The following is a 24425-nucleotide window of genomic DNA, read 5'->3' on the forward strand; positions in this document are numbered from 1 at the left end:
TTACTAGAAGGTGGGGTTTCCTTCTTTCTCCCAAAGCCTGCTAAGACAAGGGTTTGAATCCAACCAACTGCAAACAGAGCTCTCCTTTTTACCTCCTACTTGCTACTTCCACCAACTGTGCCCTGCATAACATGAGGTTCAGAGGACCTCATTCTAGCAAGATCGTTGGGCACAGTGTGAGTGTCTGCAGTGGGAAAGATAGTGAAAATTGCTGACACACTCCCTCTGTTGACATGCTTCATGTCAGAAGCAGTCTAGCAGACCACATAGTGCAAGCCATATTAGCCTGAACAAGAACTTTGGGAAACTGGGTAACTAAAGTATTAGTGTATCCAGTTCTTTTATGGGACAAAGAAAGCCGGGCTAGTCATTAGCTGGTAACCTGCTAATTACTGGCAATATAAATTATCACCAGGCAATCTGGTTGTGATTTAACAGTCCCTGATCTGGAGACCCATCCAGAACTAGCTTTTTAATTAAAACACAAAATGAAAATGCACAGTTCAGTTCCAGAACATCTTACCATATTTGCAGAAGGCTATTGGTTGCATTGTTTTTGCACGAATCAATAGTGAGTAAATTAACATCTCAGACAAGAGCACCCTCCCTGGCTTTTTGAAAATTTAAAAGAACAGCCAGGATATACTAGATGAATATATTTAGTTATTAGGGAGTCCAAAATGATTGTGTGATCATGTATCAAATTCCTTCTACTCACATTACACATCCTCTTCAATCAAGGATAAGGAGTGAAACACATACAAAAATAATTTTTTAGATTCCATGATAACATATTGATTATACGTGATTGTTTTCATGTGTTAAGCATAAATGTTTACAGATGTATTCAATATCTTAACAGAATGACACTGTCTCTATACATTTTTAAATCAATTCTACTCTCCATAACCTATTTTTCCCCCTTATGAACTACAAAACTTTTGGGAAGACCAGAAATCATTTATAAGGTTTACCAGCTCGGACCCAAACGATAAACAGAGTTCGCCTTGCAACTGGCACATATCTAGAGTGGCATGGGATATGACACATTGAAGGTTAGAATTTGCAAACCATAGACAGCTTAAATACCTAAAAGTACACAAAATCTTCTACATTTTGAATCAGAGGCCTCAACTAAAATTCCGAGGGACACACATGCACACACCATGATTTGCCCCCAAACTGCTTCCTAAATATTTTCCAGGTTGAAAAAGAAATCTGGAGATTTGCCTGAAGAGCACCTTAAAAGGAAACTACTCCCTAGTGGCCAAGTAGTTGGACTTTAATGCCACACTTCACTGGTTCAAATCTCATTACAGCCATGAATTCACCAGGTGACCTGAGATAAGCCACTCCTCTCAGCCCCAGCTCCCCAGCTGTATTCTGGGAATATTAACACTGGCTTTGTTCACTGCTCTGAGTGGGCACTAATCTATCCAGAAGAGCAGTATACAATTGAACTGTTATTATTATTAATGAATCTTCTCAGCTTTAATATAACAGTCATCACACTTTAGATGTTTCGACTCACCTTCGTCCTCGAAGCTTAGAACTTTCAGCCGTCCACCATCACAAGAGCCCAAATTCACTGATAGCACTAGTGCATGAACTCCCCCCCTTCCCATTAGATCAAGAAAATAAGATGTCAAAATCTGTAAGCATGTATTCTTTTTCTCTCTGCAACCACTTCTAAGGAATATACATCATGACTAAGTCCATTTACAATTTTTATGAAATATTACTTATTTCTGTAATTGATGCTTACTGTTTTGTCATAAGCTAGGTCTTGAAAATTGCTAAAATCACTTTTCATGTCCCTGTATTGACTGACACAGTTCACAACTACATATATTTATAGACAACTATCGTGATCCAAGGTCTTGTAAGTCTTCCAATCAACAAGTGAAAAATGCAGCACCATTTACCTTTATCATGATATGGTATTTAGATGTATTCTTCTATTATCCAGCTCTATATTTCCAATATTGTTACTATATTACTCTTTCAGTTCTACTGTGACTTGCTTTGAAGTCTGAAAGCACATCTGATTGTCTCGTCCATCTCTGTATATAAGAAGTAAACAGCTGTAGCAAATGGAGAGGGAGGAGGGAAAAACATCCAGATCTCCTCACCCAACTCTGTACATAATTTCATTTTGAGATTTTTAGGATCAACACCATTATTTTGCATTACTTATTAATATAGTAAAACAGTGTAACAGTAGAACAGGTTTCTTCCCAACTATCTTTGAGAAAATATGGAATAGTTCAGTTGATAGGTTACAATGGAAAATCATTAAAACTCATAATTTTGGGAGAGAAGTTAGCACATATCAAGAGGTAAGAAAACTTTCCTGCTTTTGATCATAGGCTGATGTTAAAGCCCACTCTCTGCTGGCAGCAACATGGAACCCTTAAATGATATCCAAATGGTCACACATTACACTTTGAGCTTCTGGGTCTAACAACCTGAGTTTGTTTTGAATTATGACCCACTCACCAGTATTTGGCTTTGAATTATGTTTCTGTCAACTATGCCTTAAAAATGAATGGCTAACCTTTTTCAAAGTTACTCAACATGTAACTCTATATGTCAGCAAGAGTGCAAAGAGAAAGCATTCAGTTCAGTACAGACAACTTTTGCAAATTCTGGTGAAGTATAAGATGCAAGTGTATGAAAGCAAACTGCATGCAAAATAAAACTCTAAATCTAAGATCTGTACAGGAAACATTTTGAAGAAACTAAAAATCAAATCTACCAAGGGCTTTCTAAAAGTACAAAAACACCTCACAATCTTCAAAAAAACAAAACTGAAAACCTAGGTTTTATCTTCTGTATGAGACTGCCTGCATAGAAGTAGTACAGATGTGTTTCTGCATATGATTAACTTTCCAATAACTTGCAATAATTATGCAACAGAATTTGCACAATGTTTAGAAATAAGATCAGCTTGATTTTCCAGAAATTCCAAATGCAGGTATCATGCCTTCCTTAGCCAACCTTTTGACATTTTGTACATCTTCTTCATGCTGTAAGTCACAGATTTTTTTAGCCCTTAAAGACAAAAAAAAATGAAGACATCAGAAGAGAAAAAAGGAAAAATTAGTGGTTCAACATCTTTTTGCATTAAAACTACAAATTCAAAAATTTAATTAAAATTAAAATTTAATTAAATTAAAAATTAATTTTAAAAGTTTTTAAACGGTTATATCCCAGATAATGGTACAGTTCACTAATTCATACCTGTACTCTACCCTGAGGGAGCACAAAGTTATTGCAAGGGGTACACAAATCCATATGTGCTCTAAACACTCATTTTGATTTGTCATTATGTATTTTCTCAATCAACGGATACTGCTATCATGAGGGGGTACACAAAAAAAATGATGTTAAAAGAGGTCCTCATACACAAGTTTGGGAACCACTGCTCTACTGAAATTTAACAGCTTTGTGGTCAATTGTTTATGACAACTGTGACGGACTGCACGTTTGATAAAGCCTGGAAGGGCTATAAACACACAGCTGCATGACTGTTAAGGGTTAATCCCTCACAGAATGGAAGATTTGTATTCACTTACCGTGAAGCTTCCTTTCTCTGTGGTCTGGGAGTGGGTCAGTCTAGACTGATGGGAAGTAGCTCCTCCTCCATAGCAGGGTCGATTGAATCAAACGATGCCCTCTGGGAGGGCTCTTCCCTGGCACACCAGTTCTTTTCCAAGCCCTCTGTACTCTGCTGCCACCGAGCGGTCGTTCTCGTGCATAAACATCAATCTGGTAACATAACTTCAACACTCATAAACACGTAACCATCAAAACAAATAATTCCTCAAACTTAGGGTGGGTTTGACTGACCCACTCCCAGACCACAGAGAAAGGAAGCTTCATGGTAAGTGAATACAAATCTTCCATTCTCCCGTGGTCTAGGAGTGGGTCAGTCTAGACTGATGGGATATAGTCTAGCAGTGTTCCCCTGGGTGGGTTATCTCTGTTCACATAACGTGCTGTAGCACCCTCCTCCCGAACGCTGCCTCTGTTGATGCAAGCTTGTCTACCTTACAATGTTTAGTGAAAGAATGCACCGACTTCCAAGTAGCTGCCCTACAGATCTGATCTAGCGAAGGAAAGGCCCTATAGACTGCCGACGTGGCCGCCCCTCTCAATGAATGAGCTGTTATCCCTCCTGGGGTTGTCAGTTGTCTGGATTTATACGCCAAAGAAATGCATTCCTTAATCCATCTACTCAACGTGGTAGTAGAAACCTTCTCGCCTAACGAACTCTTCCTAAATAAAATAAACATGTTTTCTACCTTACGGATTGACTTAGTTCTATCTATGTAGAAACTTAAGGCCCGTTTTTACATCTAATTTGTGCCAAGTCCTTTCCTTCTCGTGCTGGGGATTGCTACAGAAGGAGGGAAGGATAATATCCTCCCCCCTATGGAAAACCGAATTCACCTTTGGAATGAATGTAGGATCTGGTCTAAGAACGACTCTGTCATTGTGAAAAATACACAACTCAGAATTTACTGATAATGCTCTGATCTCTGAAACCCTTCTAGCCGAAGTGATTCCCACTAAGAATATGGTTTTAAGTGTCAGTTCTTTAAGAGTACACGTTGCCATGGGTTCAAAAGGTGCCCTAGTGAGTGCTGTAAGTACCAGATTCAGGTTCCATGTTGGAAATCTGTGAACCTGTGGAGGATTGATCAGCATGGTTCCCCGCAAAAAACGTTTAATGTGAGGGTGCCTAGTCAGGGACATTCCCCCCTTTGATCCCCTTATTGCCGATATGGCAGCTGTTTGTCTCTTCAGTGTGCTGGTACTCAGCCCCTTATCCAGTCCATCCTGGAGAAAAAGTAGTATCTCCTTTACTGATACAATCAGAGGGTTACTGTCCCTCTTTCTACACCAGGTCTGAAAGGTCTTCCATGTCCTGTTATAGCTGCTATTCGTAGAACTCTTTCTTGATGCCAGCATAGTATCAATAACATTGTCCGAGTATCCTAGAGATGACAACTGCTCGCGCTCAACCTCCATGCTTTTAACTTCAACGATGCCGGCTCTGGATGAAGCATCTCCCCCTGTGTCAGAAGGTCTGCCTGATTTGGAAGGCTCCATGGTTCCTCTGTTGACAGTCTCTTGAGTTCCTGAAACCACGTTCTCTGTGGCCAAAAAGGAGCAATCACCACTACCTCTGCTTGTTGTTGAATTATCTTCTATAGTACCCTGTCCAGTATCCTTACCGGAGGGAATGCGTACAGGAGACCTTGAGGCCAATTTCCTTGTAGTCCGTCTATTCCTATCGCTCCGTGTTCCTTCCATCTGGCAAAAAATGTCGGTAGCGGTACATTCTGTGCTGAAGCAAACAGATCCACTACCGGTTCTCCGTACCTTAGACACACTAGTCGAAATACGTCCTGGTTCAAGGTTCACTCTGCCTGATCTACCTTGTTCCTGCTCAACCAGTCCGCTACCGTGTTCTGGACGCCCGCAACATGTATTGCTTTGATGGATCTTAGGTTCTGTTCCGCCCACATCATAATCTCTGTCGCTTCCATGTTCAGGTTCTCGTATCTGGTCCCTCCCTGTCTGTTCACGTAGGCCTTCGCCGTCATGTTGTCTGTTTGTATCAGCACATGTTGGCCCATGAGCACCTTCTGGAGGTCCCATAATCCGTTCTTGACAGCCCGAAGTTCCAGCCAATTTATGCTGTTTCTTCGTTCCTCTGCCGTCCATGATCTTTGGGTCATGTTGCCTCTTGCGTGAGCCCCCCATCCTGTAAGACTTGCATCTGTTGTCATAACAATTCTTTCTGGCTCTCTGAGAGGGACTCCTTCCATGAACCTGTCCGGTACTATCCACCACTCCAGTTCCTGTCTCACCGACTGCGGTAAGCATATGCGTTTGTGTCCCCTGTGTGCTATTATCCTCTGGAACGGTCTCAACAGTCTCTGTAATGGCCTTACATGGAATTTTGACCAAGCCAGAGCATCCTGGCACGATACCATCATTCCCTGAAGCTTGGCTAACTGCATCACCTCCACTGCTTTTTCTCCCTGGATAGATCTTACCAGGGACACTATCTTGTGCTGTCTCTCTTCTGAAATGAAAACCCAGTCTCTGACTGTATCTATCATCACTCCCAAATGAGTAATCCGTTGTGATGGTAGGAGGCTGCTCTTTTTCCAATTGATCACGAAACCGTGAGCCTGCAGACAGTCCGTTGTCATCTGAATTGCATTCTCTCCCTCTTCCAGAGTGGGTGTCTTTATGAGGACATCGTCCAGATAAAGAAACAGTGCAATTCCCTGTAGTCTGAGAAATGCTATGTCACCAGAACCTTTGTGAACACCCTGGGAGAGGACTTGAGCCCGAAGGGTAGAGCCTTGTATTGGTAGTGTTCTCCATTGTACGCGAAGCGCAGATACCTCCTGTGTGTCTCTCTGATGGGTATGTGAAGATATGCCTCTTGAGAGATCTATGGAGGCTAGGAAATCTCCCTCCTGAATCGTTCCCAAGATCAACCTCAAGGTTTCCATTTTGAATTTGCACAATGTGATGAACTGGTTCAGCCAGCATAGGTCCAGAATCGCTCTGGTATCCCCGTTCTTCGTCGGCACAATGAAGAACACTGAGTAAACTCCCCTGTTCCAGTAAGGTGTCAGAACTGGTTCTATGGCTCTTATAGTCAGCAGGTGTTGAATAGCTTTCTCTATCTGAAGGTGTTTCGTTTCCAAGGCATTCTTCTGTATATGGATTACGCGAGTCGGGGGTCTGTCTTGGAACTCCAGTGAATAGCCCCTGGATACAGTTTCCAAAACCCACTTGTCCGTGATTGTTCTCTGCCACTGGTTGGCAAATTCCTGAAGTCGACCCCCAATCTGCGTTACCGTAGGCTGATCGTAGTCATGCCTGATGAGTCTTCTTTTGCCCTTTGTTTTGTTGGCCTGGTTTACGGAACGTAAAGGGCCTGTTTTCATTCCTGGCTCTAGGTTGCCAGCGGCTCTTGTACGGTCTGGAGGTACTCTGTCTGATAGGATGCTTGGAGTCACAAAAGGAGTGCCTGTCCCTCACCTTCATATCCTTTCTTTTTGATGGTAAGACTTTTTTCTTCTCCGTATCCTCAACCAGGTATCTGTCTAGGGCGTCCCCAAAGAGTTTGGCCCCAGTGAATGGAATTGCCGCCACCTTGCTCTGTGCCGGTGGGTCCACGTCCCAATTTCTCAACCAGGTGTTTCTTCTTGCTGCCACATTGAAACCCATCGCCCTTGAGGACATTTGGAAAGAGTCCAGTGTTGCATCCGCTGCAAAGGCCACAGCCAAGGCAATCTTCTTAACCTCGTTCTTAATTTCCTTAGGCACCTCTTTACCGGGAGCCGCCAGGTTAGATGCCCAAGTAAATGCAGCTCTGGCGAACAGGGACCCTGTAGCCGAAGCCCGAAGAGATGCCACTGAAGCCTCAAAGTTTCTCCGTAAAGTTTGTTCTATTTTCTTATCTGATGGGTACTTGGGCATTTCTTTCGCATCCATTGGCAACACCGAAGTGGTAGCTAGGCTCGTGACTGGATCATCAACCACCAGCAATCTGATTTTCCTCGTGGCCTCTGGAGCCAAGGAGTAAAATTTATTAAATACAGACTGGTAAATCTTAGGTTTAGCCGGGTTTTCCCATTCAGCTTTCAAAATATTGTGAAAGTACGCTGGCAGAGGTACTGCAGCTTGGGTATTTCCTGTCTTAGGAAGAACAGTCTCTAAACCTTGAGGAAAGACTGGATCAGGCTCCTCCTTTCCTACAGCAGCCTGAGCAATTTCTAATGTCCTCAGAACTTTAGGCAGAAGCTTAGAGAATACTTCCTGTAGAAAGAGTCTAGTTTGTATGACGCCTCCACTTTCCTCTTTCTCATCAAAGAGTTCTCCTTCCTCACTATCAGAGTGCTGATCAGACATCTCTGATTCTGACTGGGGTTCCTCAGAGAGGCTAGAGTTACCATCTAAATATTTCCCCTGAATCCTGCTTCTTTTGGTTTTGGGGGAAACATCAGAATGCCTGGACCTGGGTCTCTTCACTGATTTAGGGGCAGAGCCTCCTTTCTCAAAAGTCTCTGGGCCTTTAATCGAGTCCTTGATCTCTTTAAAACCCTTTTTTAATTCCGTTCTGATCCAGGTTAGCAGGTTTTCTTTAGCCTCTGGTCCCGAGAGGTCTAGTTGATTACTCTCCTGACCTCGTGTACTGGGGCCTGGGAAGGAGTGTGTGGAGCCAGGGGAACTAGACAGATCTAAGCCTCCAGTCATCCCAGTGGCTTTACTAGGCCCTTACATCCCCGTTGTAGTCGCCTTTCCCACCAAAATGGATTTCCCACCTAGAGGGAAGGGGGGGGCAAGAAAGGGAAAGGTAAAGAGAAAGAGGGAGAGGGGAAAATATCATAAGCCCCAATCCCTCTATAAACTTGCTCCTATTCCAGGTAGGCTGCCTTCCTTTCCCGGTGTCCCCAAAGGGATCACTTCAGTTGTTCAAACACTCTCCTGCCGCCACCGCCGCATGCGTGCTTAGGAGAAAAAACTTTCTTGCGGCTGCGGTGTTCCCTCTTATGGCCGCCTTCTGCACCGCTGTTGTTTCACCCCCCGACGGTCCTAGAGTGTCCTGCAGTCGGTGTCCCTCTTTGTGCGGCTTGCACACTTGCCACTGCTGCATTTCGGAGTCGGCTTCTCTCTCCCCCCCCCCGCCGTGGCGCGTTCCCCGTCGCGCTGCAGCTCCGGCATCTCTGTGCGCTTTGTGCACCGCTTGCCGCTCTCCTCCTCGGCGTTTTTGCGGAGCGTCGGCTTCCGCAAGTCTCGGTCGGTTGGGGAGGGGGTTGTTTGTGGGGTGGAGGGACAGGCCCTTCCTTTTCCCCTGGCCGATCCAACTCTGATCTTTCTCTTCTTCTTCCTTTTATTTTATTCTCTTTTTTCTTTTTTTTTTAGGATCTGTGCTCAGCCGAGCACAAAGACTCAACTTCACTTACCGTGAAGCTTCCTTTCTCTGTTGTCTGGGAGTGGGTCAGTCAAACCCACCCTACGTTTGAGGAATTATTTATTTTGATGGTTATGTGTTTCTCTATGAGCGTTAAAGTTATGTTACCAGATTGATATTTGCATGAGAACGACCTCTCGGCGGCAGCAGAGTACAGAGGGCTTGGGAAAGAACTGGCGTGCCAGGGAAGAGCCCTCCCAGAGGGCATCGTTTGATTCGACCGACCCTGCTATGAAGGAGGAGCTACTTCCCATCAGTCTAGACTGACCCACTCCTAGACCACGGGAGAATTAGAGAGCCTTGAGTGACAGGCTACTGCAAGGCATTTGATTGGATAACATGAGCTGGAGAGAGGAGGGTCTTGTTTCAGTCCTAGCAGAGTGGAATCCTATATGAAGAGTTGAGAGGTGGAGTCGCACAGAGGGAGCAGTTTTAACTCTGACAGGAGAACTGGGGAAAGTTGGCAAGGTGGTTTGGGAAGAAAGTGCAGACCAAAGGGCCAAAGGAAGGGAATAGATCTTCTAAGGAGAGGAGATTTTCCCTACCCAGTCATACAGGGAGGTAACTTTGGAGAGTGAAGAAATCCCTGGTTAGGTGTGGTTGGAAACTGCCTGTGGAGACCTTCAGATTCAGTTAACAACTGAAGGCAGTAGCAGACCTACATTTTTGGGACCCTGAAGCTTGAACTGTTATGGGAGCCCCTTCTCAACCAGCACCAATAGGGCAACATCCTACACGGTCCAAAGGGCTTTGCTGCCCTTGCAAGGACCTCGAAGCCCAAATGGTGGAGAACGGGGTGGTCACACCACCCAACTTCAATGTGTGGAAAAAAGTATTGGTTCATTCTCTACTAGAGAAGCAGAAGGTCATCAGAGGGGGCAGAGCTCATTAGGATATAAAGGTGAAAATCTAATTTTGGGTGTTAAAATGCACAAGTGAGACTAGTGCAGCCTGAATTGAGAATTCAGATGTCTTTTTATGGTTCTGATTGGCTAAGGGCTGAGCTGTAGAACTATTAAGCCATGCATCAACAAAGGATTCAAGGATCCAGCTGCCAAAATGAATTGATTCTGGCGAGCTCAGCAAGCCCATACAGCTCGGGTGCTGCAAGCCCTTGAGAAAATTTTGAAATTTGATGAATTACAGGGGCATTTTGAGGCCATATGAAACTAGTATTAGAGCATATTCTAAGGTCAATATTAAGTACTTCAAACCATTGACTTATGATTCTGTTGCTAAAATAGCCTTATTTTAATAACAAACACTTTAAAAAACTCCATCAAAAACTCCATCAGTGTGACACTGAGAGATCTCATTCTTTTGGTGCTACACCTCTGAAGATGCCAGTCACAGCTGCTGGTGAAACGTCAGGAACTACAATGCCAAGACCACGGCAATACAGCCCGGAAAATCCACAACAACCATCGTTCTCTGGCCATGAAAGCCTTCGACAATACATCCATCAATTCTGTTGAAAAATTCACTCATTAAAAAAAAAGTTGCTTCAGGACCCCTCCAGGATTAGGGGCCTTGAAGCTTAAGCTTCATTAGTTTTATAGTAGATCCATCTGCCCCTGACTGAAGGAAAGAACTGGTGTTTGGCGAGAAGGAGACTGGGATGCTAGAAAGTGGGTACCAGCATTCCTAACTCCAAAACTGACAGAGAATACTAAAAGAAAGTATACCAGACTGTTGGGGGGGGGGGAGGACAAGGGAACAAAAGCCTCAAAACCTAAGCCTTTAAGTATCTGTGAAGAGCCTAAGGGCATGTTCTGATTTATCTCAGATATGTATGAGTGTATGTGTTGAATTACCTCATACATTTTCAACCCCTGATTTCACCTGACCTTTCCCTTCTCAAATAAATAAACTAGTTATTTTTGAATTTTAAAAACACCTCTGGTGCCATTTCTACTGTCTAAGGATGAGGGAACGTCATAACAACATTCAGTCTATTTTAACTAGTCCAGCTCCAAACAGTTCATTTCTGAAGTCTCATTTTCTAAATTCTATTTTTTGAGAGGGATCTGGTACTCTGTCAGTGGAAAGCACTGATGGTCCCAGATCTTCCTCACTTTCCCCTCTCTCAAGCAGTTCTTTCTGAATCATGCTGAGGGAGCAATTTTGCCTCATTTACCCATTGACCGGTACGCTTTTTCTTCAGTTGGTCCTATAATCAACTTTCACAGTGTTAGAAGTTACTACAAGGAGAGGGGACTGCAGGAAAGAGCCACAATTCATGAGTGACGTTTTGAGTTCCAGTGGCACCTTAGAGACCAACAAAATTTTCAAGGTATACACTTTTGAGAATTAAAGCTCCCTTCTTCAGATATAGGGAGGAATGAAGATCCCTAAGACTTTATATCCCAGTCAGAAGGTGGGAGAGGCAAAGCAAAGAGTGGAGAATCAGGATGTAAGGTATAATGCAACTTGATAGAACAGAAATTAGCATCTAGTGAGATAAAAATCCTTTGTCTCTGTTCAGCCCTGGGGGTGCCATTGTTTTGAACTTGTAAGTAAACCAAGTTCAGGAATTTCATGTTGTAATCTGCCCTTGAAACATCTTTGTTTGAGGACAGCCATTTTTAGATCACCAAGAGAATGTCCTGGAAAATTAAAAATGTTCTCCCACTAGTTTCTGAGTGATTCTTAATGGCAGGTTGATAGCATATATAACGCTGGAGGATGAACATGTGAATGCTAAGGCGGATAACTAGTGTTTTTATGTCCGGTGATGTTGATGTTTGAGTGAATTGGGGGATAGAGTTGGCATCTCTGTTTACTGCAGGCCCTGATCCCAGAGTTCATCTTAGGAAGTATACTATTGTGAGTGAGAAGTAGTTTTAAGAATGAGGAGGCAAGAAAAGGTTTGCCTCTCAATGCTTGTAAGAGAAGAGTATAATTGTCCAGCATAGGTTGCAAGTCACTTTTTTGTGTCATTTATAGTCTGCCTTTCTCACTGAGACTCAAAGCAGATTACATAGTGTGAAATTAGTAGTCAATTTGAAAGACATTTCAATAAACAATGCAATAGGATATATCAATTTGAAAAGACATTACATCAGCAGAAGTCAAATATAGAGCTGAAGAAATGCTGAAACAGAGCATAAGCAATTTTAAGTCTGACATATTAAATAACATAAAACTATCTAGTAAGAGTACATAGTAGTGAAGTCTATGGTCCCTATTTCTTTCGTGAAGCATCTCTTTGAAACCATCTCCTTATAGTACAGCCTTCCTATCTGAGCAAGAAAGCTCTCTTGAATAATTCAGTTTTGCATTGTTTGCGGAAAGCCATGAGAGTGAAGGCTTTCCTAACCTTTTCAGGTAGGCTGTTCCATGAGGTGGGTGCAACCACAGAGAAAGCCTGTGGACAGGCAGCTGTTGATTTTGGCCACGTGCAAGGTGGCACCTGCAGGAGGCCTTGTTCAGATAAGTGAACATAGGGAGAGGGGCAGTTCCATGGGAGGTGGCGGTAATTTGACTATAGCTGTCAGGGAGCGACTCAAGATTTCTGCTGCATCCTATGGTGATTTGGATTATGAGATACAGAGTTAGGTGTCATCCACATATTGATGTCATCCCATCCCATAGCTGTGAAGTAGTTCTTCTAAAGGCTTTACATAGAGGTTGAATAACACAGGAGATAAGACTGCGCCCTGTGGAACACCACAAGATAATTCCCACTCTAGAGATAGCTAATCTCCAAGAGCAACCATTCCATAACAGCAGTCAGTTCCAGAATAAACTATTTAAACCAGTCCAAAGCACATCCCTTGATGCCCACTTCTGCCTCAAGCACCTCAACAAGATGGCATGATCTACTGTGTTAAAGGCTGCAGACAGATCCAGGAGGAGCAATAACGATGCATGGCCTTAATGATGCATTGACCTACTTTGAGCTGAGAGCTGTATGCGACCACCGGAGGCATTCTGTTGTTGTGTTGTTTGGCCTATCTAGTAGCAGGTGATCCCTTGGTATCATTCCGGCTTTTTCAATCTGTTTCCTTACTACATCAAGTGGGTATTGCAATTCCAAAAATGTCTGTTGAGAGAATTAGGGATGTGCACCCCCCCCCCAAATCCAGGTGATCCAGATGCAGGTTTCAAGCATACCAAAAAAAAATGCAGTGTTCCTGAAATCCAGGTCAGATTCTCTAATCTGGTTAGAGAATCCCAAATTTATCAAACTGTTAATTCCCTATGGGGGATAATAGGGAAAGCTATCTAGTGGGATGAGAGGGTTATTTTTCAAACTAACTCCACCAAAGGTGCAGGGAACCTACTCCTTCCTGTCCATGAGAGATCCTTTCCCAAGTTTCAGGAAGATTGAACCACGGGGTCCAATTCTATGTGCCACTGAACTAGCTGCCCCCAGACACACTCCATTGTTTCCTATGGGGGAAACATTTCCAAGGCTTTCCAGGCAAGGGAAACCTTAAGCAAATGCAAGTCCTGGCCAAAATCCAGTTCCAAACGCAAGTCCCACTCCAGCACAAGCTGAACCACCAAAGCCTAACAGAACGAAAGTGAAGGAGAGGAACCAGTGTCCAGCAAGAGAATTTCAACGTCTAACCAGAGAACGGTAAAGTAGAGAATCCTGAGCCAAGTAAAGCAAGGAGGGAGTGAGGCTCACCAGAGCTGCAGGGTTTAAATGGTGGCCAGTGGCAGTTTGAAGGGCTCTTTTGAAGTTTGGGCAGGGATGTAGGGGCAGGATAGGAATCTGCCTCCTGTCCCCCACCAGTCTCATGCTGCTCTCCTGCTGCAGTGTGAAGCTCGCCTCCACTTTGTACCACACCCTGTCACTCTCCGCTGCAGTTGCCTACAGCTGAATAATCTAACCCTGCAGAGTTTGGTTCCCTGGATACGATCCAGGATTATCTTATGTGATCTGGCATAGATGGATCACAAATCCCAGATCGCATACCTCTAGTGAGAATTTCTGTCAGAGGAACTGGAACAGATGTGGCGGTAACAGAGCTTGGCTGTAGATAATGGATTGCTCGGTACGGTGACTGGAAGCATGTAGATATGTTAGCTGATCAGTAGGTTTCCTATATAAGGTGGTTCTTAACTTTGTCATGTATTTGTACAGTAGTGTCTAGAAAATGTACTTTCTGTGTGGACTGATTCAGAGACAGATTGATGGTGGGTTGGAAATTGTGAAAGGCCTGGTGGACTTCCTCCAGAGCTTCTTTTTCATGTGTCCAGATGATAAAAATGTCATCAGTAAATCTCAAGTACAGGAGGGGTGTACATGATCACTAATCTATGAGTGAGTGGATCGCTAGGTCTAACTGTTTACATTCCTCTCATGAATTCAGACTGCACATGGTTAGCTGGGTTTGCTGCAATTACGATGACAATTTTCAAAATTTAAGTCTTCTTGTACCAAGTATACTATAGTCCAAAACCACACACAATTGCTTAAGTCCTCTCTTCTCATCCAGCCTTTAAAAACTTGCTGGTATTTGAAGTCTGCAAAAATAGACTCATCCCACACCCCACACCCCATCTTTGCAGGATATATCTCTGACAGATATAGCATCCTTTGCTTTTTATAGTGCACTGCTGTATAGCTTGAAAAACAGATGTATTTCATGGATAGCATGAAGAATCAGTACATCATAATGTTCATTTCTGCAAGGAAGGAAGCAGAGTATTTCTCAAAGCCTGCCTGTAGAGCAAGTATAACTAGGTCATAGTTTTCTTAGGTATAAGCTGAAAGGAGGAGGGAAGGAGAGAAAGCTGAAGACAAGGAAGCTGGTAAAGGTAGAATCACAGAGTTGAAAGGGACCTTACAGACCATCTAGTCTACTACCTGCCCAATGCAGAAATGGCCTAAAGCATCCCCAACAAGTATTCATCCTGCTGCTCCTTCAAGACTGTCAACAAGGGGGAACCCGCCATGCCCATATGCAGCCAATTCCACTACTGAATTACTCTTAATGTGAAGAATTTTTTCCTAACGTCCAGCCGGTACCTTCCCTCCTGTAGTTTAAACCCTTTGTTTTGAGTCCTATCCTCTGTTGCCAACAGGAACAACTCTCTTCCCTCCTCTAAGTGACAGCCTTTTCAATACTTAAAGAGAGCAATCAGGTCTCCCCTCAACCTCCTCTTCATCAAACTGAACATTCCCATATCCCTCAGTCTTTCCTCGCTGCTTTGGTCTCCAGGCCCCTGATCATCTTGGTTGCTCTCCTCTCCTTTTTCAATTTGTCCATATCCTTTTTTGAAATGAGGCCTCTAGAACTGCACACAATCCTCCGGGTGGGGCCTGACCAACACAGTATATAGTGGGACAATGACTTCCTGTGATTTGGATGTTATACCTTTGTTGATACACCCCAAGACTGCATTCACCTTTTTTTACTGCTGCGTCACACTGACAGCTCATATTTAGCTTCTTATCTACCCATACCCAAGACCTTGTTCACATACACTGCTAACCAGAAGTGTATCCCTCATCCAGTATGAATGCTTTGCATTTCTGTTACCCAGGTGGATAACTTGGCAGTTATCCATGTTAAATCTCATCTTATTCGAATCTGCCCACTTTTCCAGTGTATTCAGATCGCACTGAATGATATCTCTATCTTCAAGGATGTTTGCTTCTCCTCCCAGTTTGGTGTCATCTGCAAATTTAATAATTCCTTCACAACCTCATCCAGTTAAATTTCACCTTTATCCCTAATGGAGAATCAAAAGTGGCTTACATTGTTCTCCTCCCCTCCATTTTACCCTCACAACAATCTTGCAAGGTAGCTTAGGCTGAGCCTGTGTAGAAAAATATTGAAAAGCACTGGGCCCAGAACCGAGCCATGTGGCACTCCACTGGACACCTCCCTCCAATCAGACATGATGCCATCTGTGGTGGCACCTTGACTTCGCACTGTCCTTTCTCTTAAGGTTCACCTGGTGCCTACTTTATTGTCTTTTAGTCAAAAAGGCAAAAATAAATCTCTCCATGGCTTTTAATTATGGGTTCATCTTATCAGCTTTTTACCAGTCTGCTCTGTTCTATGGATAGTGTTTATGCTGCTTATGTCTAATGGCCTGTGTTTTTTACTGTGGTTTTTAATTACAAGCCTCCTCAAGCAAGATTCTAAAAAGGGGGTATAGAAATATTCTGAATTAATCAATAAATAATCTAATTAATTGCTCAATATTGTCTACTCTGACCAGTAGCTCTTCTCCAGGGCCTCAAGGAAAAAAAACCCATATTTTCCAACATCTACTACTTGGCATGCCATGACCCGGACAGCCCAGGTGAGTCTGATCTTGTCAGATATCAGAAGCTAAGCAGGATCGGCCTTGTTTAGTAATCGGATGGGATACCTCCAACAAAGACCAGGGTTGCAGAGGCAGGCAATGGCAAACCACCTCTGTTAGTCTCTTGCCATGAAAACCTCACCAGGGGTCGCCATAAGTCAACTCTGACTTGAGGGCACTCTCCACCACCACCACCACCACTAGGCATATAAATTTAGATGGAGATTCTGGGGACCCTTTTGTATGCAAACAGGGTTGCCAACACCAGGTTAGAAAATTCCTGGAGATTTAGGGGCCGAGCCTGTGGAAGGCAAAGTCTGGGGAGATGAGGGAGCTCAGCAGGGTTCTGATGTCGTAGAGTTCCACCCTCCAAAGATGCCATTTTCTCCTAGAGAATAGATCTCTGTAGTCAGAAGATCAGTGGTAATTCCAGTCCCTATGTGGAGGTTGGCAACTCTACATACAAAGCAAATGTGCTCCTGACTCATGGCCTTTCTGTAAAATATATATCCAAGTTCAAACTGCACAGCAGCTAATGGAGTAACCAAAGCAGGGTTGTGATTGAAAAGTTAGGTACTAAACCCCAAGCAGCTGGTACAGACCCATCATCCTAAATATTTTTGGGTAGCCAGAGACTGTTCTTGCCCCTTGGTGGTATAGGCCAGAGGTTACATATAGACCAAGGGTACCATGACAACTTGTCCCAGTGAATTAACAAAAGGGGACCAAGTGCCTCAGAAGAAATGTCTATCCTGCTCATTTCTACAGAATGTTGCAAGTATCTACTTGTACATATAAAAAACTGTAAGTCTATATTCCCCCCATAGATTCCCCTTATATATAAATACCCAAGACAACTATCAATCAGAATTCAAAAGTAATGCATGCCCCTGAGAGAAATCTAAGCATGACTGGATCATTACTGTAAATATAACACAAAATATTATTTCACATAAGGTTGCCAAATGCAGTAACAATATATACCTCTAAAGACAAAAAGCCATGCAACATTCTTTAGAAACAGCTAAATATAAAACTTTTCATAGCTCTAAATTCTGAAAGACCATAAGGCTAAGAGGAAAAATAAATCAATGCATGGTGCCTCTTCTAATAGAAACCAGACTAGAAGTCTTGCCACAGACTTTTAGAAAACATACAAGCTCTTTTTTTGAAGAGCTAAATTGGGCATCTGACAGTAAACAAAAATATAGGGCTCACCCTATTTTAAAACCACATTAGCAGGGAAAGATGAAGGAAACCCTCTTAGCTAGCTGAAGGTCTTTGTTGTGCTCTTTGCCAAATAAAGTTTGCAAACCGAACACGCCAGCTACAAAACAACTACCATCAAAGATCTGCCTCCAAAATGACAGCAAGTCCTCTTGTAATCAACAGAACTATAGATTTCTAAATTTAACAAGGACTATTTTATCTGTTCTTTACAATGTGACAACATACACCATTACGGAATTTAGGTATCATATTGAAACAAATAACTGTTGGCCTGTTGCAGGCTAGTGATAACATCATTCAGTGCTGACATGTTCCTAGATCTGGATGTCAACCATACCTTGGAATTACACCAGCAAAAGGAGCGGGGGGGGGGGGGTTAAAAAGAAAATGCAAGTTGTTAATTCAATAATGTCTGGCATTGAAGATTCTGCCTCAAGCTTGCCATTAAAAATTTGAATAAAGATTGCGTGGGAAAGAGGAAAAAGGGTGTAGGAGATGGGTGGATAATACAGAAATGATAAATAGCACTCATACAAGTCTGTGCTAGCACAAAGATTCATTAGCAGAATTATGGTTGTAACAAGAGACAAATGGTTAAGGGGTAAAAAGTGGTTAAACCAGTACCTTTGTATATACCTGAAAACCACCTACACATTAGCCAGAGCTAATTGTGTTTATAAGACTTCTATACAACTGTATTAATACCATCCATGCACTTGTAGGAGAGTCTACAATTGTGTACAAGTTCAGAGTATGTACAAGTCCATAGTAAAGACAGGTAAGAGTTCCTACCAATTAAAGTTTTACAATAAATGGTTTGTGCTTGTAGATACAGATGTCACTGGCCTCTTTCGGCAAACATCTCGTACATTTATGAAAACTTCAACTCAGATTTACAATTCAATGCAAATTTTCACATTTCTGCAATGAAAATTTCATCATTCAAAAAAACAATCAGCAAAGAAACTCAAGCGAGAACAACCATTAATTTGGGTCTAAACTAAATGAAGCCTAATAGCTCCCTTTTTGTAAGGCAAGGTCAGTATTGGTAACTACTTTAAATGCCCACAAGGGAGAATTAAAAGTAGGTGACAGACTAACTGGATTTTCCATACTTTTTAATCTTTACCAAGGCGTTGGTTCTTAAAGACACTTGAATCAACAAGCTCAGCTACTTTTCATGCATCTTTCAACATTGCTTCAGAAAGAACGCTATTAATTCCTACACTAGAATTATAGCAGAATCCTATGCAGAGTTACCCCAATCCAAACTCATTGATTTCAGTGATATTAGACTGCAGTAATTCTTCATAGGATTGCACTGCTAGCCTTGAATACAGCTCTTCCTCAAATGTAGGATAAATCAGAAGAACACCACTCTCACCAGCTGTTAGGGTGGTTTTAGCACTCTGAATTAGACTGGAGGATCTCACAATTCCTGAAATGCCTGGACAGAAAGAGAAAAGGGATAAACAAACAGATGTTACCATCACGTTCTTTTTTTTTTTAAGTTACAAGTCAAATATTTTTCCAGTAACATGATAAACCCAGCATGGCAGCATAACTTGGTTGCTATTTTGCCCAACTCTGTTGATCTTTCTTTCATAAAGCAGCTTCAAAACTTCATTCCAATGATTCTAATATAAAGAACATATACATTTGCAGAGGACCACATACACTGCCCCGAGTTCTTTGGAAGAAGGGCAGGATAAACATGATTAAAAAATACACGTTTACAAACACATTTTGTTGCTTTCCTGGGAACATGTGAACACAATAACATCTAACATCTGGGAACATCTAACACAATAGATGGCTCATGTTTACTTGTGGGCCTCCCTTTCTGAACAGATACTGGCATGTTGCCAAAGATATATATGAGAGCGTCTTTGAAGACACACTGTGTCCACATGAATATTTATTCATGCTACTTTGGTGTAGTGGTTAGGAGCATCAGGACTTTAATCTGGAGAACAGGGTTTGATTCCCCACTCCTCCACTTGAAGCCAGCTAGGTGACCTTGGGTTAGTCACAGCTTCTTGGAGCTCTCTCAGCACCACCCACCTCACAGGGTGATTGTAGTAAGGATAATAACACACTTTGTAAACAACTTGGAGAGAGCATTAAGTTGTCCTGAAGAGCAATATATAAATCAAATCTTATTATTATTATTACTTCAACCTTTTTGAACCATGCTTGTTCACAATTTTAAATAACCGATCACTTTATGAACCAAGATTCAAGCCCTGTTCACATGTTATAGTAAACACATGTATATCTCTTTGTAAGAAAGAGCCAACACATGTTCACATTACAAATGAAACCAGATTCCAGTATCTGGATAAATGCCGTATGTGTGTTGACTGTAATTTGAGAATTATTCAGCATATCTATAAAGAAAAATCAAGTGTACACTGTACAGAGATTGTACATGTGTTCACCACAACTTATGTACAGGGCTTGTACAAGTAACATTGAGTTTATAGTACATAATGTCTATATACTGTCAGTGAATGCATTATCCTATTATGTACTTTTTGCATCATTTAATGTGCATGTTAATACTTATGCTTTGTTTTAGCTTGATTTTTGCATTCCTAATCCTATTACATTGCTTACTGGTTGTCCCATTCGATTTACTGCACTGACTTACACTGTGTAATTTACCTCAGTGAGAAAAGTAGACTATAATGTAAATAAAATAAGTAAATAGCAAGCTTTTTAAAAGGCGTTTTAAAAGGCAGTGGTTGATATGTCATGAAAACTGGAGAATGAAGAAGGTGCTAGCGACATTAATAGGAAAAAGTGAAAAACGCCAGTGGGTGTGCTTCAGTCTAAGGCACTGATCCTTTGGATTTTGATCAATCATTCCTACAATGTCTTGCTTTATTTTTTAAAAAAATAGTCTCTACACATGCCAACATCAAACTACAGTTTGGTGTAGTGGTTAAGAGCATGGGACTCTAATCTGGAGAACCGGGTTTGATTCCCCGCTCCTCTACTTGAAGCCAGCTGGGTGACCCTGGGTCAGTCACAGCTTCCTGGAGCTCTCTCAGCCCCACCCACCTCACAGGATGTTTGTTGAGGGGATAATAATATACTTTGTAAACCACTCTGAGTGACATTAAGTTATCCTGAAGGGCGGTATATAAATTGAATGTTGTTGCTGCTGCTGCTGCTGCTGTTGTTGTTGTTGTTATTATTATTATTATTATTATTACTACTACAAAATTTTGCTGTTTAGTATATCTGCATATTTAATAAGGCTAAGCCTTATTTTATATTTTTAAAATGCTGTAGTCACTATATATACACAATTGATTCTTAAGTATCAACTCATGCTAAGTATCCATTATCATCAGTAAGCCTACCCTGGTGTACCACCAATCCACAGTCAGGGTCATGGGCGACTTGCAATAAAATTTCTTCCACATCCCTGTTCTTCCCTGGAGGATCCATGAGAGCAGTTATTTGTTGCTGCAGGGTCCTTGGCAGAGCCATTAGTTGTGCAAACTGACCTTCTGGGCTCTTATCAATCTAAAGATTCAGAAGAATGAACATACATCCTTTTCCAGCAACTTTGCAAGATTTTACTGTTAAAGTTAGTAACTTAACTTGCTTGCATGCAGACATCACCATAAGTTCCAATTAAGCTGGGACATACACAGACCACATGACCTCCTCAGTATTCCCTCCCCCCTTCCCACCAAGAGTGCCATTAAAGATTCCTGGTTTGAAGCATCCCCGTGACATACAAGCACAAGTGCCTGAAGGAATCAGAAGACCGTTTACACTCACTCACACTCTATGCCGGGATTAAACAATAGCAGAGAACCCTGATTTTTGGAAAATAAACAGACTTTGATTCACGTGGCTGCCTGCATTTGTACATCTTGGTGAAACAGAGTTAAATTTCAACCCGGAAATCCTTAATTACCCTCGAGGTGGGGGGAGTACGCAACGGCAACCAAGTGGAGCTTTTTGTGGCATCTGCTTGCAATGTTACAATATGTGATTAAGAAACACATGACCTTTTCTAAAAGTTCATTTGTTTATCTACCAGCAGCCCCCTCTATAAAATATGTATTACTAACAAAATAAAATGAAACAGGAGTTTTTATATTATTTTGGGGAACACTCAAGTATTCTCTTGAATTCCTCCAGAAATATTTATACCTCTGCAAGCATCTAAACAGTGTCATGTGACTCTTTTATTCCTGTAGTTTTATTCCAATAATTCTTGAACATCATAATGCAGCATCATTTCCTCTATCAGCGAAGTCAACGGTCTAAACGGATAACTGTAACAGAGTCACTAACAAAGAAGAAGGGGTTTCTGCCATACTTGTGAGCAGCTGAATGCCTGTTTCTCTCTTCATCCCACCCAAACCAGAATACTGCTTGTTGTCTAATACTGCTATGGAACCACAGCAACATGAGGCGAGTGGGAAATTAGCATCCCTTAGCCATTTCCTAAACTGGTAAAAGACAGGGAATCTTCAAGAGTCCCCCAAAGGATGGCAGAATCTCTGTCACTTGCTCTGAATCTCATGACCTTTCACAGCTTTCCAAACCTCTGCCCAAGCCAGTGAGAATCCCCTTCCCTTCTAAACAATCCAAAAAAAGACAGAAAGGTCAGCACTGTTTAGGTGTGTGGAGCAATCCCTCCGCATCACTACAGGATGATCAAGGGATCACTTTCAGTGATGCCTCCAGGCTCTCAAAGAAAGATTCAAGTCAACTGGCCCAAGTCTGAACACTTTTGTTACTACAAAGCAGAGGTGGGGTGGGGTGTGTGGGGAAGTCGTCTCTTGAAAGAGGGAAATAAAATAGTTATTGTTTTTATTGTCGCCTCAACTAAAACCTCTCTCTTTCTCACTCCCAAAACAGGAGAATTGTACAAAATGCTGTTCACAGCTGATTAGAGCCTTGGGCAAAAGCACTACTGTTAGGGGATATCACCACAACATTTTGTTGCCACCCTCTAGGGCTAGGGAATTCCTAGTTCAAATCCTACTCAGCCACAAAGTCAATAGTCAACTATTCCACTGTAGGAAGAGCCCTTTAAGTTGGAGGAAGGCTTCAGACTTTGCTCAGTGGAATGATAGGATATGGGCCACTATCTTTCAATCTAAATGCTGAACTAAATGTAACATGCACATACATGGAGGTTTACGTAGCAATCAACTTTTTTTAAAACTGAAAAGCAACATTGGCAGATCATTGTCAGGTGCATAAGAATGGTGGATAGGAAGTGGTTGCTCAACCCCTTTCCCACCAGCTGTCTTTTCCTCTGCAAGTTATGCCCCCAAGTTCTTTTAGCTCTCCTCTCCAAGGGGGAAAGATAGTTAACAGAAGAGGGAAATTCCAGCTGAGGGTTATGTGTAGAGATGGGCACGATTGAAAAAAAACCCACGATAACGGCAATTGCGCGATCGGGACCCGGCGGATCATGCTCGGCCACGGCCAACGATGCAGTGATCGGGGGGGGCCTGGATCGGGGCTTGATCGGGGCGATCGTGCTCAGATCGGGAAGCCAGACACTCAGGCGCCAGCAATCTATTCCCCTGGCAACAGAGCCAGGGGAATGCCTGAGCTGTGTTTGCCATCCTTCTGTCGCCCTGGAAACCTGAATGGAAGCCCAGCTTGCCTTGATCAGCAGGGCTTCCTTCCAACCACGGAGCAGCAAAGCAGTCACCAGTTGGGAGAAGACAGCCAGGGGCTGGAGGGGGAAGGGGGTGTTCTGTAGCCATGGGCACTCCAATCTCATCCCTGCAAACCCTGATAGGCAGTTCTGATGGCCAAACACAGGCCAGACCCCCCCCCCGCCCCCTGAGGGGAGGCGGCTCGTCGCCGTCTCCCCGTGCCCACCGGGCCCGGCGGCCGCCGCCAGCACCCACCTTCCCACATAGCTGGGAATAGCAGCGCGGCCTGCTTTGGCCTCCACGATCCACGGCTCAGGAACGGGAGGTGATCGGTGTGGATCATTTATTGGGGATCGTCGCCGGCGCCGATCCACAGTCGGCTGGATCGTTAATTTATTTTGGATCGTGCCCATCTTTAGTTATGTTCACAAAAAATGGTCTCTTCCATAGCTTCTTCATATTTGCAGTGTCCCCAGGCTGCTTTTCATTAAGATGATACAGACATCATTTAAGATGATACAGCACTTCACCTGCTCTACAAAGATTAACAGTACTATAAACAGCAAGCTAATGGGTATAAAGTAGTTGACAAAGGCCACAGAAAAGCTACATCACAATATTCATGTACAAGTCATACACTTATAGAATACTGATGCATACTTTATGGCCCAGGATTTATTTAATTTATGGAAAGTTGTTTATTGGCCAGTTCTCCATGCAAAGTGTCTGCAACAGAGCTGAAAGTTTTTCTCCAGAATTTAAATGGATTGGGAGGCAGGGCATTGAAGCAAGCTTCAACGTGGCATTTCTTTTCAAAATTCCCTAATGCTTTGCTTAATGTTATGACTGTGATTAGAGACTGGGCTGGCTACAGTTTTCTGCTTTCTCATTTGATGCAAGGATGTACCAACTCTGCCATTAATATTAATAAGCACCAGTTGGGATGTTTTTGTGCCCACAATAAAAGGAAAGGCTGCCAAACTCCCCATTATGTTAGCTTTCTATACTGTACACATTTCATTCCAGTTCTGAAAAGACCACAACAATTTGGTGACAAGATCAAACTGTAATCCATCTTGTGATTTAAAACAAATCTGTGTTAATATGATCAAGGCAACTCTACCTGACATAAATCCAGAGGAATTAGCCGTGTTAGTCAGCAGTAGCGAAAATGCATCTGACAAAGAGAGCTGTGGCTCTCGAAAGCATGCTACAATAAAGTTGGTTAGTCTTAAAGGTGCTACTGGACTCTTTGCTATTTTGCTACT

At 42.7% G+C, this 24425-nt stretch overlaps 1 protein-coding gene across 2 annotated transcripts in view; it reads right to left on the bottom strand.

Moving 5' to 3' along the window:
• Positions 1 to 647: 647 nt before the first annotated feature.
• TAMM41 (TAM41 mitochondrial translocator assembly and maintenance homolog) overlaps positions 648 to 24425 on the bottom strand; it is a 45075-nt gene continuing 21297 nt past the window's right edge. For both annotated transcript variants that reach the window (XM_054978835.1, XM_054978834.1), the window contains 3 exons: positions 20884 to 21049; positions 18897 to 18959; positions 648 to 3054 (listed from right to left, as the gene is read on the bottom strand). In XM_054978835.1, the coding sequence (XP_054834810.1) occupies positions 2981 to 3054; positions 18897 to 18959; positions 20884 to 21049 (303 nt within the window). In that variant the 3' untranslated portion in view covers positions 648 to 2980. The remainder of the gene's footprint in view (positions 3055 to 18896; positions 18960 to 20883; positions 21050 to 24425) is intronic.

The sequence above is a fragment of the Eublepharis macularius genome, chromosome 4, assembly GCF_028583425.1.
Source record: "Eublepharis macularius isolate TG4126 chromosome 4, MPM_Emac_v1.0, whole genome shotgun sequence".
NCBI lineage: Eukaryota > Metazoa > Chordata > Lepidosauria > Squamata > Eublepharidae > Eublepharis > Eublepharis macularius.